This window comes from Arvicanthis niloticus, chromosome 1 (genome assembly GCF_011762505.2).
Source record: "Arvicanthis niloticus isolate mArvNil1 chromosome 1, mArvNil1.pat.X, whole genome shotgun sequence".
NCBI classification, from domain to species: domain Eukaryota; kingdom Metazoa; phylum Chordata; class Mammalia; order Rodentia; family Muridae; genus Arvicanthis; species Arvicanthis niloticus.
Window position 1 is genome coordinate 20,172,074 of NC_047658.1, and position 20,302 is coordinate 20,192,375.

At 46.7% G+C, this 20,302-nt stretch overlaps 1 protein-coding gene across 7 annotated transcripts in view; it reads right to left on the minus strand.

Annotated features, from left to right (window-relative positions):
• The window catches only part of Sergef (secretion regulating guanine nucleotide exchange factor), a 199,607-nt gene that overhangs the window by 37,303 nt on the left and 142,002 nt on the right, over positions 1 to 20,302 (minus strand). The window contains exon 11 of one of the 7 annotated variants that reach the window (XM_076934613.1): positions 8,587 to 8,645. The exons of the other annotated variants lie outside the window; for them this stretch is intronic. Coding sequence (XP_076790728.1) covers positions 8,602 to 8,645 — 44 coding nt within the window. The 3' untranslated portion in view covers positions 8,587 to 8,601. Of the gene's footprint in view, positions 1 to 8,586; positions 8,646 to 20,302 lie in introns of those variants that run through there. 7 annotated transcript variants of the gene reach the window in all.

Genomic DNA, 20,302 nt, shown 5'->3' on the forward strand with positions numbered 1-20,302 from the left:
TCACAACTCTGAGGCAGACACAGGTTCTGTTTTTAGAAGGCAGATCTGAGATGTGGAGTCGTGCTTGTTTTTGCTATTTTATGTTGATGAAATTGAGGCATTTCAGAAGTGGGTGATAATGTGGTTTGCTGGGAAATGTTCTATGCTCCATCCTGGAATATTTAGAGGAGTGGAAACAGCCGGGTTGTTGCAGAGCTGAGAACTCAACTGCTGGGCTTGGGACCCAGGTTGTAGGGTCAGCTGGTTGAATAGCTAAGTTCTTCCCTGTATTCATTTATTCAACTAACCACTGGGCACACCAGCCTGTGTGGGCTCTGAGAGCCTAGAGCTGCCAAGATGATCATGGCTGTTATTAGTTCAAAGACTAATGGCTACGTCCCGATTCCTTTATCTTCTTCACAGGACTTACACTGCCTCTTCATTTACTCAGACTTCCACTTTCCTACAATCCATGTAGGGCTTCCTTGAGCCATGGGCCGTCTGTCTCAGTAGTGAGCCCTTCAAATAGAAACGTGACCAGACTCAGATTTCCTCCTTTGCACCATGGTCAGGCCTCCCCTTATGGCAGGGGTCCTGGGCCACCCCCACCCCCACTCCTGTTTCCCACTGTCTTATAAGATGTAGGCAACACAGAGTTGGAGCTAATGAAGCAGTTCAAGGAAGAATGTGGTCTTGGATCTCTTTAAGCAGATTCACAGACTCATGTTCTTTTGGGAATGCCAAATGGGCCTCATCTCCTGCCAATTCCACTTCTGACTGGAAGTGGCTACCTGGAGTGCTGTGTGGGGGATCTTTCTGTGGCTGCATCCAGATTCAGGGGTGGGGGGTGGGGAGGAGGGAGGCTGCTTAGTGTTCTGCGGCAGCTACTGGCTTTCTATCAACTAGACACTGACTCCAGGATGCTGGTTAGTTTCTGGATTAAATCCAGCACCTCCAACACTCCATACCAAGTCCCTGCCTGGGCAGTCAACACTCGTACACACCAGTCCAAACCTCCTCTGCTGGAATCCAGATTCCAGTGTTTCCCAAGAGGCAACATTGTATCAGAGGTCTGATCCTCGACACCTAGTGCTGGAAGTAGGGGAGGCAAAACCTCTAAGATGTCAGTTCTAAGAGAAGGAAGATAGGTCCCCAGTGGTAGGTCCTTGAAGAGAAACAGTGGGACCCTGCTGTGTATCTCTTTCTGCTTCCCTGCAATAATGTGCTAATTTGCTATAGGCTCAAACCAACAGAGCCAGATGATAAGGCACTGAAACCAAAGCAAAGCCTTACTATTATATTATATGCTGTCACGTCAGGCATTTTATCATAGTGACAGAAAGCTGACTGATGACATGCCAGCACATAATCTCTATCTAAGCCACATGGAGGTATTTAAAAATCTCTCCTCTTTCTTTCAGAAAGGCTCTCACTATGAAGGTCTTACACTGGCCTGGAACCTGCTATATATCCAAGGTTGGTTTCAAACTCACTATCTCCTGCCTCAGCTTCTGAGCTCCTGAGATTCCAGACATATGCCACTAGGACCTGGCTCTATTTCTTGGACACATGTTGTGGTGTTTTAATATGCTTGGCCCTATTAGTTGTGGCCTTATTGGAGGAGGTGTGGCCTTGTTGGAGGAGGTGTGTCCTATGGGGGTGGGCTTCGAGACCTTTCTCTTAGCTGCTTTGAAGTCAGTCTTCTCCTAAGGGCCTTCAGATCAAGATGTAGAACTCATAGCTCCTCCCACGCCATGTCTGCCTGGATGCTGCCATGTTCCTGCCTTGATAATGAACTGAACCTCTGAACCTGTGAGCTAGCCCCAGTTAAATGCTGTCCTTCTAAGAGTTGCCTTGGTCATGGTGTCTGCTCACAGCAGTAAACCCCATGCCTTTCCCCAGGATTCTGAGCCTTTGCAGATGCTGGAAACTGTCTCTTCTAGGATGTTCTCTGAAGAGTTCCCATAACATTAGGAAAAGCTAACTCTGTCTTTTGAGCTCCCACCCTCCCTCCCCTTTGCTTCCAGATTCACCTCTCTATACACCCGCCCCCTTGTGAGAGATAAGAGGTTCACAAGAACAGGACCTGGCTGCCTCTACTCACTGCCCCCAGGAGACCAGGCCCAGATGAGGCACTTGCCAAGAGATTGCCGAATGAAGAATTCTTTACAATCCCTCCCCCTTTCACCTCCCTAAACTGTCTCTTAGAGGTGCAAGAACTGCCCTCTATCTATAGTCTTCTGCCTGGCAGTAAGGTCTACCACCTCACAAGTCCACTCACCGTGAGGAGATGCCCTCTTACTCTTCCTCATCCCCAGTTCAGACCAAAACTTGGGTGTCCCTCATACCTACATTAGCTTAGCACCGACTGAACAGAGTAGATGGCTTCTGCACTTTCGACACTCACTAGATGCTGGCTTCTCTCTCCATGCTGGGCCCCAGTCAAGACCATTGCCGAGTTTCTAGAATAGTTACACTCAGCCCTCAGCTGGTCCTCAGGCTAGTGCCCAAGCACCTTACTCACTCAGCTATCTCCCCTGCCCAAATGGGGCCCAACAACGAGGCTCCTAACTTCCTGTTGCTTATTCTCCTTAATCACTCCACCGAAATCAGCAAGCTTGAGAGCTTGACACAGAACCCAGACCAGAGTTCCAGGTCATGCCTGTTCCTAACCCCTCACAAAACACAGTGTAACATCATGAAAGCTCTGAGCCAAGTGTGGCAGGAAGCGGAGTCCCAGAGGACGTGAGGAAAGGGAAAGCCCCAGGGCGGGCAGGGAGGGTGAGGCTCTGGCTCCAGAGCCCAGCCTTGGGGCAAATGTCAGGGTTGTGATACTCATGCCAGTGAAGGACAGTGTCTCCAGGACTGGCATAGGACCAAACAGGCGACATCTGACAGAGCTCAGATAAGGGATTTGAGTAGCCTCTGGGAGGGAGGGGGCAAGCCCAGTAGAGAAGCTATGGAGAGGACTCAGCATGAGCTCAGTTCTAAATGTATTCAGTGGTGTATAGCAGAAGGACAGAGGGACACTAGGGAAAGGAAGCAGGCCTGGGCCAAGCCCCTCCCAGGCCAGGCTCTGTGCTGAGCAATGCGCACACAAGGCCCCACTCAGCACCCTCCCAGAGAGGTGGTGCTCAGAGCCACACTCTCACAAGATGGAAGGCTGTGACTCAGACAGGGAAAGTCACCTTAGCACAGGGTGCTTGCTTGTAATAAGGCTCCCCTTGCAGACCTACTGTGAGAACACAGTGAGTAACAGTGCAGACCACCTCCTGCTGTGCCACACACTTCACCTTAACCAGCTTGTGCAGGTCACATGGCTACTCAATGCCGCTTTCACTGTGTCGGGCTAGGATGTGAGAAACAGTGTTGTCAAGGATCAGATGCACAACTGCAGCCTGCACAGCCACGGTCTTAATGGGAACAGAGGGGTGGGAAAACCCCACCATATATATGGAGCTTGCAGGGATGCTGGGTAGAAGACATAACTAACAAATGAGAATCTGAATTGCACAGAACGATGTGCCCTGGAGAGCTGTCGTGGACACCTTGAACAGGAACAAATGTCTTCAGGTTGGCTTGATTCAAGTGTGCTAGGTGGTGACATAAGGACTTAGATCCTTGCTTGGGGTGTCAATGATTTTGCAAGCAGCAAGCAGCCTCCAGTTTTCAAGGACTGAGCCAGCATGGACTTCCTAAGATACAGAACTGTGCTTCAGGAAAAGGAATTCCTCAGATCAGCTTTGGGAGAACTGGCACGGAGAGGGGCACAGACTGAATTGTCCCAGGGATCAGATTGCAGACAGTTGCGATCAGCACCTGAAAGGATTGCTTTTTTGAAAGCCAAGCCAGGTGGGCTCTGTGCTAAAAGAGTGTCAGCTGTGGGGAGAAAGAGGACAGAGTGTCCTAGTCATCCAGACTGCCAGGGAGTTGACGCATGCCTTGCATTTGTGCTCTTGGGAGCCACAAATGTTCTTCAGAGCATGTGACCCCAGCCACACATACACTCCATGGAGCTGCCAGCTGCTCAAGGCCCTATGGGATTCTCCCCTTCTTGCACTCCGGCTGATGGCTGCAGTGCTGAACTCAACTGACCCCCACAAACACACACATAAACATAGACCTATAGACACACATACACACAGAGACACATAGACAAACACAGACCTACACACACACACACACACACACACCCCTGCAAGGTTGGATAAACTACATTTAAGAAAGAGAGTTAGAGTAAGAGGCTCAGAAAGCGATTTGCTGTTCATAGAGCAGGAAGCATGGAGTAAAGATTCAGCCTTGTTCTTCTGATGTCACTAATTCTTGCATAAATTCAACTCACTTTTCAAGATGAAAAAAAAAAAGGGCTGGAGGGGTAGCTCAGTCAGTAAAGTGTTTAGCATGCAAGCATAAATACCAGATGCAAAGAAGAAGAAAAGAAAAGGAGGAGGAGGAAGAAGATGGGGAAAAAGAGGAGGAGACAAAGAATAAGGAAAGAAAGACAGAAAGGACAGACGGAAGAAAGGAAGGAAGGAAGGAAGGAAGGAAGGAAAGAGAGGTGAGTTGGATGTTCCAGTGTTAAGATCCCTGGAGCTTACTGGATTGTCCCCTTAGCTGAATCAGGAACGAGGGAAAACCATGACTCAAAATTTCAAATGGAGAGTGATTGAAGAAGACACCCAATGTCAATCTCTGGCCTTCCCTTTCAGGTGCACACACACCTGCAGGTACACACATGTACACACAGGAACACATGCACGCAAACATGTGTACAAATGCGGTGCACACATATGCACACATGCACACACAAATAAATATAAAAATCAGAGATAAGAATCAAAGAATCTTAGGGGTGTGGTTTTTTTTTTTTAAGTCTACCATTTTACCCAGCAAGATCCTGGAGTCTCCCCTGCCCCACCCAACACCTGTCCCCAACAAGGTCACCATGTGCTCCAGCTGTAAGGAAGTCTGGGCTCCACAGAGTCTGGAATGCCAGCTTCCTGGGAACCAATATCTTGTGTCAACATCTTCTCCCTTCACCACACTGTGCAGGGCTGTGTGAGGGCGAACACCACTCTGGATTCATTTGCTCTTGAGTCTGGGTTTTCATTAGACAAACGATCCTCATAGATACCACGGTCCTGCCACGGGGTGCCAGGGTGCCTGACTCCATTGTCCATCTGTCCCTGCTCTCCTGGCCACTCTGTAGGACACAGACTCACTCTGAACATTTCTCTTCCTCACCTACTTACCTGGACCCAGAGAGATGGCATTCATCCAACAAACCAGAATATACTGCCTGAGGGAGGGGATGTAGCCACTGTCCAGGGGGACTATGGAGAAGACACACCTCCAGGGACAGGCTGAGGAGCGGCAGCTGTAGAGGGAGCCCCAACAAACCAGTCCTCTGATAAAAGCCAACACCCCAGTATCCTGCAGACTTAGTATTCAGAGAATGCGGCCCCTCCCCCTTGCTTGGTTTCTCTAAGATCACAACTACAGCCAGGTTAGACCGGTGTAAGATTATCACACCCAAGAACCAAGAGGGGGCTTCTCTGACTTGACACTGTGCCCTCAACATGTGCATGCATATTTAATAGTATTAAGTGTTTTAATTAAGCAATGGATAAAGTACACATATTAAACAGAACTATCTCGCCTATAAATGTGAATGTAACATCTTAACATACAGAAGTCTGTGAACTGCTTCCTAGGAGGGAAACTCTCACCTAGGCTGTCCTCCCGTGGCATCCATGTTTCAAATGTTCAGGTAAAGAAAGGACTGCAAAGGGTGGGAAGCAAACCATTGTCCTCAGACCAACAGAGGTGGGCAAGCCTGATGTCCAAAGAGGTTGGATGCATGTTAGATTAGTCAAGGGCATTCTAAAGTCCTATCATATATATTTGAATATTTTAAAGTCACCTTCAGTGAAACATGATCAATTTCCAATCAAACTTTTTTCTACTCAAACTTAGCCACCTTCTATATTAAAAAGATTATTTCCCATATATATATATATATATATATATATATATATATATATATATATATATATATATATCAAACCTAGACTCAAAGGGTTATGAAAAAGGAGGCGGGCGTGAAGTTGGGAGAGGCAGATCCTGGAGGAGTCTAGGGGGAGAAGTAGAGAGTGAATATGAACAAAACGCAAAAACGCATTGTATGCATGTATGAAACTCTCAACGAACCAATAAAATATTATACTAAGGAATAATTAATCCCATTGGGCCTGTCAATTATCTGTCTAGGAGTCCACCCCACAGGATGGCTGACTTACTGAAGATACACTGAGGAGTTAAAGAGACAATTATCCCCTTAATGAAACAATGCACTTCCCTTCCCAGAAGCCCATTGGGCAGCTTCATGGAGTCACCTCACGGCATCACTGCCAAGCCTGCCTACCTGGGTTAGACTCGGAAAAGCATCACTCTTCTTTCTTCTTCTAGCTTTTTCTTTTGGATACTGGCCAAATGCCTAATCACTTTTGCCCTGATATTTTGGGCCTTTCGGTTATTTTCTGAAGCCCTTCCCTCTTCTACCATACAGCTGCTTACAGTTTCCTCTAGCTCCCTCCTCCAGGCAGCTGCTAGGATTCCCAGCTTGCCTGCTATTATTTTTTTCTTTCAAGTGGCATTAAAATTGTCCCTAAGCTACAAAAGTATCATTTTAACTTAGAACATGGCAATCCACAACCCATCAACGCCTAGAATGGAAAGAATGAGGACATACCTCCTCACGCTCTCTCTTCATGGCTATATGGCTATACGCAGACCATTAGCAAGGTGCCCAGTCATCTGTCTTCAGCTCACATGTCCTTTCTCACCTGACTGCTGCCCCTCTAGCCCAACTCAGCACCAATTCTTACCCAGAATGCTACAAAACTTTCCTTTCCTTCCCACACCTGGCCTTGCACCCATGTTTAGGATCGGTGCTGGGAATCTCCTGCAAACACTACACTGAACATGGTCCTCTCCTCATGTGCCACATACATGTCTGTCTCTGCTTCAAATCTCCCAACTGTCCCCATGAACTTAGGGTAAAGAGGAAATTTCTTAGCAAGGCCTATAGGGGCCTAGCATATTCTCCACACTCCGGACCCACCGACCTCCCCATTCTAACAGCACTGAGCTGAAATGAGTTCAAAACCTGGAAAGCTGTTCTTCACCTCCCGCCTGGTCATCCCTCAGCTCAGATGTCCCTCGAGACTCCTGTCCTTAGCAGTCTCTAGAAGGCTAATCTCTCAGCTTGTGGTACCGGAAAACAGCAGAACTTTTAAGAGGTGGCATTTAGTGGGAGGAAGTTAGGCCATAGGGTGCATGCCCATGAAGGAACTCTCTCTACATCTTGCCTGCCATGAGGGGAGCAGCTCTTCTCTAGCATGGGCTCCACCTCACTCTTCTGTCATCACAGACCCCCCAAAGCCTGAAACCAACGGAGCTTGACTGAAAGCTCTTAAGCCACCAGCCAAAGCAAACCTTTTTCTCTTTAAGTTTATGCCGCTTTAGGTATTTTTGTTACAGTAATGGATGGTTGAGTGGCACAGCCACCGTTGCTATCATTACCACAGTAACATTTACTGACGATTGACTCAGCATGCTTTAGGCGCTAGGCCAAGTAGCATGCTGGCGGAATCCACTGAATCCTCACAGTATATCACTAGTTAGACTCTTGCTAAAGAAATACAGCAAGGGGATGTACTAAAATGCTGGGGCCAGGATCTGAACCTTGGCAGAACTGTGAAGCCATAGTCTTGATCACAAACCACTGCTTTACAGAGAGGACTGATGATACCCACTCAGAATGCTGTCTTAGGGAAGCCACACAGTCTTACATATGGCTTAGGGTGGCTGCTGCTGTTACTATGGTGTTGGTGGCACTGGGAGAGGCCTCATCACTCACCAGTTTGCTCAGAACAGCCTGGCTTCCAGTCTGGGGCTGAAACAGCTTGTTATAGTTTGAAAAAGAAACTTGTACTAGGGCAGATCCATGAAGGTCTGGGATCAGAGATGCTAGGGCAGGGCATGGAGAGAGGAGCTGTCACAAACCCAACACACACATCTCCAGCCCCACGAGCAGTTCATAATGGCCTGGGGTATCTTGAGGAAAATGCAAGCACTGAATAGGGCTACATGAGAACTGAGCTGCAACAATCTATTGGATTCTTGATGCTTCTGTTAATCCTGCTAAACTCAGGGTTAAGATGGGATCCATTGAGGTGCCTGTGCTTCAGTCAGAGCCTTGGAAAGCCAGCAGCTGACCCTGTACATACTGCCCTCTGCTATGTTATAGACTGGAGAGTATCCATCCTTCCCTACTTTTTCTATCACTCAACATTGGGCAAGGGAAAAAAAGAGAAGGAGCTCAAATATTTATGTTCTTATTTTATGTTGGGCATCCTTGCACCACAATCCCGACAACAACCATTGAGTAGTGGGTACATAATCCTTATCGAGGAAACGGAAGTTACACCAGAGATTCAATCACAGGCTGGGGAGGTAGCTTGCTGCACATCATGAGGACCTGTGGAATCCCCAGAACACAGTAGCTCATGTCTGTAATCCCAGTGTTTCCATGGCATAGACAGGGGAATTCTCAGAAGCTCATGGACCAGCTAACCTGGTGCACCAACTGACCAACAGAGACCCTGTTTCAAACAAAGTGGAAGATGAGAACAGACATCAGAGGCTGTTCTCTGACTTTCACATGTGCACAATGTATATGAACATGCCTGCACACACACACACACACACACAGAGAGAGAGAGAGAGAGAGAGAGAGAGAGAGAGAGAGAGAGAGACTTAAAAAGAGAGACTCAATCACTATTCAATAAAAGGGGAGCTGAGACTTATACCTTGTTTCGTCAGGTCTACCAATCTGAGCCTACTCTATGTTTCAGAAGAGTTTTATAATGACATAGCCTTTAGGACAAATTATAATGATTATTTGGATGTGTTTAAGTGGTAGGTAAGTCATGCAAATGTGTCTGTCTCCTTCCTCCATCACCCTCTGCTGGCTGAGAACTACCCAGGTGCCAGGCACTGTGCTGGAGAGAGATGATATAGTGGCAGTAAGATGTGGCCCCTTCTCCTGAGAAGGATGAGAGGGAACAAAAAAAAAAAAAAAAAAAAAAAAATGAGCAAAAGAGATGAAGGAAAAGGGCTCTAAGACAGCAGAGCCAGTGCAGTCTTTGGAAGGATGACCCTAAACCTGGCTGCCTCACTCAGCATTACCAATGGGATTATCAGAACTGGAATTTCCCAGTTCCCAATTGTAATTATCCCAAGTGACTGGCTGGAACTGACTTCCAGGTCAGGAGACTGGCTGGGTGACCCAGCTCTCTCAGTGCAGGATCAGCAGTAGCCACCAGGGCAAAGGGAGTTAATGCTGCAGACTCAGGCATCCACCTGGACATCTCTGTCTGAGATGTAAGCTGTCTTTACTGTCTGATACCATACAGTACATGCATGAGTAAGGTCGCACATACTTTATATGCATGGATGTTCTCAATGACAATGTTATATACTTACTGGAAATCTCTTTTTACAATAATAAGGCAATAAGATCTGTGCATTGGGTTTGAGCCAATTTAGATTAAAATTACACAAGGATATACACAGAATGGACAACAGTTTTTTATAATCAAGGACGATGCTCTTATCCTCTCCAGATTCTGAACACCTTCTTCCTACAGAATCACGAGAAGCCAGAAAACAGTATTGATTCGCTAAGGGGAGTATTTCAATGTGCTGGTTCCTGGACAGTGACGGAGAGAAGAGAAAAGCTAGTATTTGCCAAAGCTTTACAGTAACACAGCATTTCCTCATGCAGAGCGGGGCTGTCCGAGTTACTGCATAGGAGATGGGCCTCCTGGAGCTGGACGTTAGAAACATTCTCTGTCCTTCCAGCTTCAGATTCCAAACATTGGCTGCAAGTGGGTGGTGGGCAAGGTCTAAAAGCGCAGGATGTTTAGAGGACAGCAGGGGAGACTGGCCCTTCTGTAGGTCCCCCTGTGAGCTCATGGCAGCGTCTGGCCAGCTATTTCCACCTAGCCGTTATACAGTTGCTTTATACTTGCCTATCTACTTGTGTTTTAGGAACTTGGACATCAAATTCTCCGTGCTCTACTTCAATTTCATGTCCATCTTTGTGGCAGTCTTGGTACAGGCAATTTCAATCTTATTTCCCTTCTGGGGTTCAGTGATCAGAGTCTACCTCACCCTTTTCTCCTGGGATGCAAGGGGGTTCAGGAGCTTGGCCAGAAGCACAGGCAGGGAGACTCTGGGGAGCTCACTCTTGCGACATCCTGGAAGCCTTCCCAGGAGCAGCTCAGCAGCTGGAGGAGACTGGGAAGCAGCTACCACAGGACTGTACCTTGGCCTTGAATGACTGGCCTCCCTATCCCGGCGTCACTAAATTGCAGACAAGGTATAACTTCTTGTAGCCTTCTGTTTGTCTTTGTATATGGAGCAACTAGATGAGCCTGTGTTTCTGCTTCCCATTGTGAGTCTGAAACTGGCGAGTTTCATTTTGTCCTCTTTTGCATTAGATACAAATGAGTAAGAGTGGCCCTGTGACTCAGTGACGGATGTTTATAACTCAGAACTACAGGTTGTGAAGCCTTACAGCTAAAATGAAATTGCCTATCTCCTCCTTTCTCATTTGATGATGAGTAAACTATGACCCGAGGTCCAGAGAAGGACCTAAATTCTGTGTAAGGAGTGGAAATGATCTTATTAATTATATACCTAGCATGGTTTCAAATGCGTTTGTTGAATGAATGAATGAATGAATGAATGTCACCCAGCCTGGAATCCAGAAATGTCTTCCCTTCTTGCCTGGAGAAGTGGAGACAGTAGGAGAGGCCTCAGGCTGCAACGGCTCCTTCAGGGGATGTGCTCTCTATCAGAAGTGACAAAATACAGCCAGGAACAAATTCTCAAGGCTGATGGTGCCCAAGAAGTGGGCTTCTCTTGGAGTCCTCTGTGCTGTGCACATTGAATCATGATAGTAAATTACTACACTCTGTCTATAAGTCTGTGTCAGCCTATTCATCATCAAGGACCATTTGTCACAGAAGGCCAACATGGACAGAAGACTTCAAACCCATCAGGGCTAGAAATCATATGCTTTGGTTTGGTTTTAGTTCCCAGGGGCCACCATGATCAGATAGTCCTGGGTACCCTGCGAGCCCTGACTTTGGTAAGTTCACACGGAGACAGCTAGCTTTGTACTCTGGATTGAACAAAATGAGTCAGAAGCAGGGTGGTAATTTATAAAAATCACTCCCAGCATGTATGGTATGATGATCTGGCCACATAGTTGTGCTGGAGTCGAGTCTGGCTCTATATGCAAGGACTGCATAGTCTCAGCAATCTGTCAGGTTCTCTGCAAGTCTAATACCTGCAAAGCAAGTGCAGAGACTAAGCGGTTATAATCATACCGCACTAGAACAGCGGCTGGCATGCAGCAGGTGTGCCGCATGCTGTTTCACATTCAGATACTTCCTGAAGGGCAATCTTAGTGGTACTCAGGTCTCCCAGACAAACCTTCTGTGTCTTAGGTGGATGTGTGCTGTGTCCCGGGAGTCCCACCCTGCCTGTGACAGAGGCGACCATGTGAAGATGTCGGCCTTGCCTTCCTCACCTCCACTCTGGCTGCTGAGAAGTGAGAATCCGTCCTGCTGAGAGGGGAGGCTGCTCATCTCTCAGGCAGCACCGCTGCAGCCCCTGACCTACTTTCTTACTAAAAATAGCCCTTCTTAGGTCACCGCCACAAATTGAATTCCACTGCTTCACTGCACCCCAGAAGCAGGTGGGTGGGCACCACAGCACATTTGGAGAGCTGGAGTCTCTACTTGATGGTGCAATGCTGCCCACCAAGTGTGCTGATCCATCATGCCTGGACTGAGGGCAGGGTGTGCTTGCATGCAGCTAAGGTGGGTGGCGTGCCTTGGGGAAGTCACAACATATATATCTCAAATGGAGATAATAAAAGTAATCTTCAAGTGTTGCTATGCAGAGAAAAACTGCTGTATAAAGATGTGCTCGGTGACAAAGCTAACAGAGCTGTTCACCATCTGGCCTGTGCTCAACAACATGAGCCCACTGGAGCTTCTTACAGGTGAGCTAGCAAGGAACCCATCCATCCTGACATGAGAAATGGGCCTGAGGTAGGGCTCAGCGTAGAGGACTTCCCTTATATGTGTGGAGTTCTGTGTTCAATCTCTAGCAAAGTGTGCGCATGTGTGCACACTACACGCAGACAGTAAGCTGAAGGAGCCTGAGAGGTACCTAAGGGTGACCAAGTAGCATCTCACGGGTCTTAGCCATGCATTTTAATAAGCTAACACGGGGCTCTGCTGCACTGTTAGATTTGAGAAATTTTGGGGTAGTTACCTTTTAAGGGCACATAAACGATTAAATGAGTTACTGCTACATTTACTCTATTACAAGTATACTGCATGGCCATTATGAAATGGGCAGTAAACGTGAAAAATCAAAAAGGAAAAAGTGAAAATGCAATCAATATTGAGTTCTTAGGTGATGCCAGGCCTTTTGGCAAGATCTGGGACCTTGGTTCTTATACACTCACAAGCATCCAGTCTATAGACACAAAGACATAAAAATACACCAAAGCAAACACATTAAATCGGAGCCAAGGGGCACAGAAATGGGAGCAAGTGATGGCATTTCTGAGGGAAGGGGGAATCCACAGACCCGGGCAGACACAAGGGGTGGGCGGGCGGCTGCTGGATAAGGGAGGGGAGGACTGGCTTTTGATTCCACATCTACAGATCTGACATGGGTCCTCAGAAGTGTAAATATTGCAAACGGGTCAAGCTGACAGTCCTCGTTCATCCAACGTGGATGCTGGAAGTTTACGTAGCTCTTAATTTTACTAAGGCGTAGAAACATTGAGATGAAGCCAAACGTGGTGGCACATGCCTGTAATTGCAGGACCCAGGAGACAGAGGTAGGAGGACTGCCAAAATTCAAGGTCAGCCTTGCCTACATAATGAGTTCTAGGCCAGCCAGGTCTACATAGTGAGAATTTGTCTCAAATAACAATAACAACAACCACACACACACACCACCACCACCACCACCAACAACAACAACACCTAAAATACAAAATAAAGCCATGATGGTTTGGAGATGGAACCCTCGCCTCAGACATGCTGGACCCCAGCCCAGTGTTTTCAAAAGTCAAGAGCCTTCCTCAGGAGGTAATTTGAGGATATGAGTTAATAAATTAAAGTAAGTAAATCCCTTCAAAGCTTTTGGCAATGCCAACAGGAGGTTTTCCAAAAGTGGCCCACTGTCTCTACGAATGAGGCGGTAAAGCACAGACAGGATACATGACTATCAAGTGACACTGCTGAACTTGGGTGAGATGAGAGCGGCCTCTTGGCTCCTAGCTTCCAGCTGAGTCCTCTTTCTCCTGCATAAGACAAATATCAGTGAATGCCTCTGATAAGTAGTGTTTTAGGTTAGCAATTGGGTAGATGAGGTGATGCATGTCTGCTTACATGAGCACATGAGGGTCTATATTCACCCCACCCAAATGTGTCCAGTCTTATTTTAAATACTTCCTGGTCTCAGGTTCAAATCCTGTACATGTCTTAAGAAGACTGCTCTACAGAATCTCAAAAGCATTCCCAGACCATGGATGTTCAATGTCAACAAATTCATACACAGACATCAATCAGCCTATGGCTTTGCAGCATCTCTGGAGAGGAAGCAAAGTTTTACCTGCAGAATAAAAGCTCTGATTCCTGTTATTAAAAAGAGGCAAAGTAAGAATGCCAGCCTCTAAAGTTTGCAGGGCAGACCAACTTCCAGGAGACTTGTAGAGTTTGATGGGCTCGGCCAAGCCAATCCCTTGTTTGCTATAACCTCAGAGGCAGGTATCCTGGTAGTCTCAGAAAAGTGGGAGGCAAAGAGGCAATAACGAGAGCTTCCATGTGTTAAGGGCCTTTCCGACCAGGCACAACACTAGCTTCTCTGTTAGAATCCCTAAAATGCCTTTTCAGTGAACCCCCTGCCTTCTTTTCCTTGGTGCTCCCAGGGATTGATCCCAGAGCCTGTATGTACTAGTGCATACTGTACCACAGAGCTGTATCTCGGTCCCTAAAGTCATCTGGCTTTTACAGTTAAGAAACCTTGGGACCCAAGAGTAACTTGTTCAAAGTTCATGCAGGCAAAACCAGGATTCAAAGCCAGGACTGTCTGCCTTATGACACTGTCTCAGCAAATGCCATGGCAGTTCCAGCTCTAATATACAACCCCAGTAGTCACTCATGCTCTCTGCACCAGCCTGTGATGTGCAGATAACTGTGTTCCTGCTCTGCCCCTTGGGCTTAGTGCTCACAGTCTGTTGCCATGGTGAAGCGGTATAACACCATAAAAGACCCAGACAGATGTGCAGATGTTAGGAGAGTCCCGCACCTCACACCTGGCGGCTGAACACCTTGTCAAGGTCCTTTGCCATCTAAGGAGAGTTTAATTGCATGCCTGGACTGCTCAGCTTCTTCTAGCACCAGGAAGTGAGTGGCTGCAATGCCTTTCCTGGCGACTTTCAGAGAAGAGCGGAAGGAAGAGGCTGATACTCGGAGAAAATCCATTAACCAAAATACTGCATTCCGGGAGCACCCTGGGGAGTCATGGCTCCTCAGAATGTTTTCTGCTCCATCACTCAGGTGCCTGGCTTCTACTCACAGTCCCGCCCACCTTCCACTGGAAGGCTGTTTTAGGAAGAGCAAGATTTAGCAGAAAGGGTGTTGGGTTTAAATTCTATCTTTAAAGGGTTAGTTCAAATGAGTTGAAATCATTTATTTCAGCTTTGGGGAGTGTCTGGTGAAACGTCAGGTTACCTGGGCTGTGGCTCAACAGTTCTGCTCACTGGTTGTGAAAGAGCAGACAAGACGCCCAACCTCAATGTCTTTCCTTTTATATAAAGCAGGAGTGATGGGCAGGTGGCCTCCCCCAGCCAGCGTTTCTTCTGCTGTGAATCCAGTATCACAATCACTAAGTACTTACCGTGTGCAGCCTGGGCTGAGGCTTTGCCATACTCTTGTCCTCACAGTCCTCTGTGGTGGGTGCCGCATCCATAGACGGGGAACCACAGTTTGGGCCACACAACGATTACACTTTCAAGTTCGGTGTCCTAGTTAAAGTTACTATTACTGTGATGAACCACGCTGGCTAAAAAGCAAGTTGGGAGGAGGGAGTTTATTGGGCTTATGATCACTGTCATCATCAATGGAAGTCCAGACAGGAACTCAAACAGGCCAGGGGTCTGGAGGTAGGAGCTGATGCAGAGGATAAGGAGAAGTGTTGCTTACTTGCTTGTTTCCTAGGACTACCTACACAGGCCAGCACCACCCACAATGGGCTAGGCCCTCACTCAGTCACTAATTAAGAAAATACCTTACAGGCCTGGCTACAGATGCATCTAATGGAAGCATTTTCTTAATTGAGATCCCTTCTTCTCAGATGACTTTAAGTTAATGTCAAGTTAGCATAAAACTAGCCAGCACATTAAGGTTCAAAAGTCTACTCTTGATTAGAACCTATGCATTCAGTCACCAGCCACATACCAGGCATTGTTACAAGGAAAAAAATGAGGTGATATTACTATGTGATGTCACCTGGGTGTTTGGGTCCCTCTTCTCTAAGACACCTCCTTACACCATGATCCATGTGACCAAATGTGGGGGCTACAAAAATTTGGCAACAATAAAAAGTTTATGAGCACACAATGACCAAAAATTAATTCAAAATCAAACTCATAATGGCTATGAGGTGTTTCTGGCAGTGTGCTCCTGTGTAGCATCATGGGGCTTCACAGTTTCCTTGGTTCTGAGCACACAACAGGCACACTCCGCTCTATGCATGCTGACAACACCCAGTACCAATGGATATGGCCAAAACACCACAGCTAAGACTCAAGATTATATAATCAACTGTAGTGCGTTCACTGTGAACACAACGTTCTCTGCTTTTACAAAAAGGTAATGGTTTCTTTCTAATATTTTTCTACTGTCATTTCTAAGTATGTAAGCATGAAATTAGTATATCTTTGGATTTTACTGAGTTAGAATGTTGGAATTAAAAAAAAATGTCATTTGAGTTCCATTTTAAAAAAATGCTAAATGGATTTGGGCTTACTTGGGATTAGGATAGGATGTTTAATGATGTCTGACATGGCCCTGAGCATACTTCTGCTGCCTTGCTTTATGGATTTATGTGAAGTGGGATTCTTAGCATTGACAGTTACAAAATAAAAACATGGACCAACTCTGAAAAACGATGAGGATGCTATGTCCCGTAGTACCAAGACTCAGTCAAGACTTAATTCTTCTCAGAAATATGCAAGCAGGTCCACCCCATTAGTACTCCATGTAGCTTCCATAGTTAATAAATATAAAATTACCTATGTACCAAAGAGCTATTTTAACTTATTTTAAGTTTCTTTATGTTTATCAATAAATGTCTGATGCCTGCTTTATATATGTAGATGCCAGGGGGCACACACAAAAAAAGTCTCAGGTATGAAGGGGGTCGCAATAGAAACAGTCTAAGCAGCCCCGTCCAAGATACAAGAGTTTGGAGCCTCTGCAGAGTTCCATAGGGATCCTGTGTGAGCATCATCCCTCTTGAGAAGAGAGAGGAGAGGCTGTTGGGGTGGGGTGGTACTTACTGAGGTGACCCTCAGATTTGTGAAGTCTGCCATACTGTGCATAGAGGCAGGGTTACGGATGGAAGAAGCCCTCACTCTTAAAAGTTGAGAGCTAAAGGTGCTTTGTCAGTAAGATGCTGCTGAGAAACTGTCATGTCTCGTTTGCACATGATCACAGACCTCCTGGAAACCGATGGTATCCAAGGTGACGGCTGGACACTGATGGGAAGAGGACGTGACCAGAAAGCAGGGCTTTGTGCCTTCAGAGAAGTGGGGCAGGCCCTCAAGTCACGCTTACACAGAAAGGAGGAAGGACTGACTGTAAACTGGAGCTGTAACTCCAAATGTGCACGGAGTTCTCTGCCTTTGTACCCTGAGACCAGGCTGTTGTACCTCTCAGCACACTCGCCTACCCAAGAGCCAAGAACCACAAGAAGATGACAACTGTGGGGTCTGGGAACCAGAGAGATGGCTCGGTGGATAAAGTGCTTGCTATACAAGCGTGAGGAGCAGGGTTTGGATTGCCAGAGCCCGTGTGAGTGCCAGGTGGGCCTAGCAGCTCGCCTGTGATTTCAGTGCTTGGAAAGTAGAGACAGATGCTCAGAACAAGCTGACTAAAGGACTCTTTTGTGGGTGAGCCCTGGGTTTAGACTGTATCAAAGAATTGAGAGTGATCAAGGAAGTCTCTCACTGACAACTTCAGGCCTAACATACATGCAAAACTACATACATGCACATGCATAATGCATACTCTCCTAGCTTACTTTTTACTTTAGGGCCCCAGGCCCTAGAGAGATTTACATACTAATAAGGTACCTGAAGGCCAGAGGGTGGAGTCAATTAAGCATTCCTCCCCAGCCCCTCCCCCCTCTTCCCTTCCCTATTTAACTCAGGTCCGCCCTGGGTTTTAGGGGGTTGTGCATCCAGATCCATCCACCATCCGTCATGCCAATAAACCAGTTTTGGAAACCCAAGGACTTCCTCGTGTGTTGGGGCTGCCCCATGCCGGGCCTAACTTCTAGCTGGAGGAACCCAGGGCGTTCCCAACCGACTACACACAGTGTGGTGAGGAACCCTGTGGCTCCCCAGCCAGTTTTTACCTACAGTCCTTCTTCTTGCAAAGGGCATCTTGGTATCTAGAAAAAAGTCTACCAGAAAGGGCTGTGTGATGGTCAGTGTCGTTAGCTCCACAGAATCTAGACTCACCTGAGAGATGGGTCTTTGGGGGAGTATCCTGATTGTGCTAATTGAGGTCGAGAGACCTGTCCACTGTGGGTGGTGCCATTCTCTGGTTAGGACCCTGGACTATATGGATGGAGAAAGCTAAGCAGCAGCATGGTTCATTATTTTCTGCTTCTTGACTGTGAATGTCATGTGACCAGCCCCTGCTGCTGTGACTTCCCAACATGACAGGCTATACTCTTGAATAATGAGCCAGAATAATCTCTCTCTCTCTCTCTCTCTCTCTCTCTCTCATTTGTTACTTTTGTCAGGATATTCTCTCACAATGATAGGAAAAGTAACTAAAAGGATGAGTCCTGGCAAAGGCTTTCCAGGTAAGCCATGGTCCCAGTTACTACAGTGGTTAAAAAGCAAAGTGTCCGTCAGACATGCTGCTCTAACAGCACCAATGGTATCTCAATACACTGCCTCGCAGTTAGGAAACTGCCCAATCTCCTCCCACCATTCTGTGTTTCCAACCCCTTCACCACCAGCTTGGCTTTCATGCTGCCCCTAGAATGATTTTTCTAAAACACAGACTGGGCCATGTGAAGATCAGTTTTACCCTTCAGCCTGTACCTGTGCATCCAAACAACCACGAACATACTTGTTGCTGGGATGGTATTGTGCAGAGGTTGTTAAAACAATCAGGTGGCTCTGAGTACTGGAAACTGATGTAGTCAAGTGGGCTTTGAAGGGTGTTTCCTGAGAAGTTCAGCTTGTCCATGCAGCTCAGTTCCCGCCCCACTGTTTCTTAGTGCGTGCCCTTCCTGACAGTAAGGCATAAGGACGCATACAGCAGTCCCCACAGCTGGGTAGACAAACCCTCAGCCTGAACTCTTTCATTTACACTGAGTCTGTTTCTCTAATGGAACCTTGGCTAATGCACCCTCATCCCTAAAGAATAATTCTTCTACTGATTGAGCCTCTTGGATGGTTAAAAATCAATGACCTCAAGCTTTGTCAAGCTTGTGAAACAAGAGAAATCTCCTGTACTGGGGCTGCTGTGGGTCAGAGACTGAGCTTGGCCCTTTCTGTGCCAATCAACCATCAGGATGCGCTTCACTAATCTCAGCCTCCTGATCTACAGGGGAACAGCTCAAGGTGGGGGCTGTAACTCACAGTCTTTAAGACAAGGTCTCATGTAGCCTAGGCAAAGCAACTCTTGTAAATAGTGTAAATTCATTAAAAACCTACAGAACTATATCTCCGCATTAAGTTCATTTGATAATTATAAAATAATATTAAAATAATGTTCTATCTTATTTTTATGCAAATTTAGTTATCATTCATTTTCAGCCATTCTTAAATATTTTATAATGTTAAAACCAAAAACCAGTGTGGGGCTGGAGAGATGGCTGCCCTTCCAGATAACCCAGGTTCAATTCCCAGCAGTGCCCACATGGCAGCTCACAACCACCTGTAACTCCAGTTTCAGGGGACTTGCTGCCCTCTTTGAGCCTCTGTGAACACAAGGCATACATATGGTATGCATACATACATGTATACAAATACACACAGAAAATATAAATTGTTTTAAAGCCTACTGTATAAAGCAATTCCAAGGCAGAGGTGGCCAGCTAAGATCAAGAGACGATGATCAATAACGCTGCAAGGGTTAAAGGCAATCTTTCCCAGAGGTTGAGCAGCTGTCACAAATATGCCTTCCTAAGAAAGCACAGCTTGAGAAAAGGTTCTAGGCTGAGTGGTAGGAGATCTTCTTTCTTAGTGAGCCTGGGCTTCTGCTCTGGCTGGCTCACTACTGGATCATCGCACTGATCCCTCTGAGACCTGGGCATTTTAATATAGGTGGGGGTGGACAGAGACGGCCTCTGATGGCCTTTCTAGCTCCAACCTACTTTAGTTCTATACGTTCAGTATTACCAAAGAGAACATGGCCACCTGCTCTTTGTGGGCTCTCTCTGGAATGGACAAAGGTAATCCTGCAGCATGGGTACATAGTTATGATGCTAAAACTCAAGACTCTAAGAACCACATCACTCCTACCTTCCCCATAAACCTCCTCTTCGGGACCATTTGGCTGATGGTGATCAGACAACCTGTCCCACTGACAAATCAAAGGCAGCAGAATCCATAAGCTCACCCTCTCCTCTGCCAGCCTCTTGGCTGCCAAGGCTGAGTACACATGCTTGGGCCTCCCTAGCACATGCTGACTACATTCAGGGCTCACTCTGAATCCCCCATTGAGGCTATTCTGTTAACCTCAGCTTCCATGTCAAACCCTGTGTAGGTCCTGATTAGTCATTCCATGAGACATAAATCTTCCCACTATTCTGGTAACAGAGTAGGCAAAAATGTTATCTTCCTGTAACTTTGTAGAGTGGGGCTGAAACAGAGCTTTTGAACAGCAGTTGCAGTAAACCCATGTGCAGTTCTTAT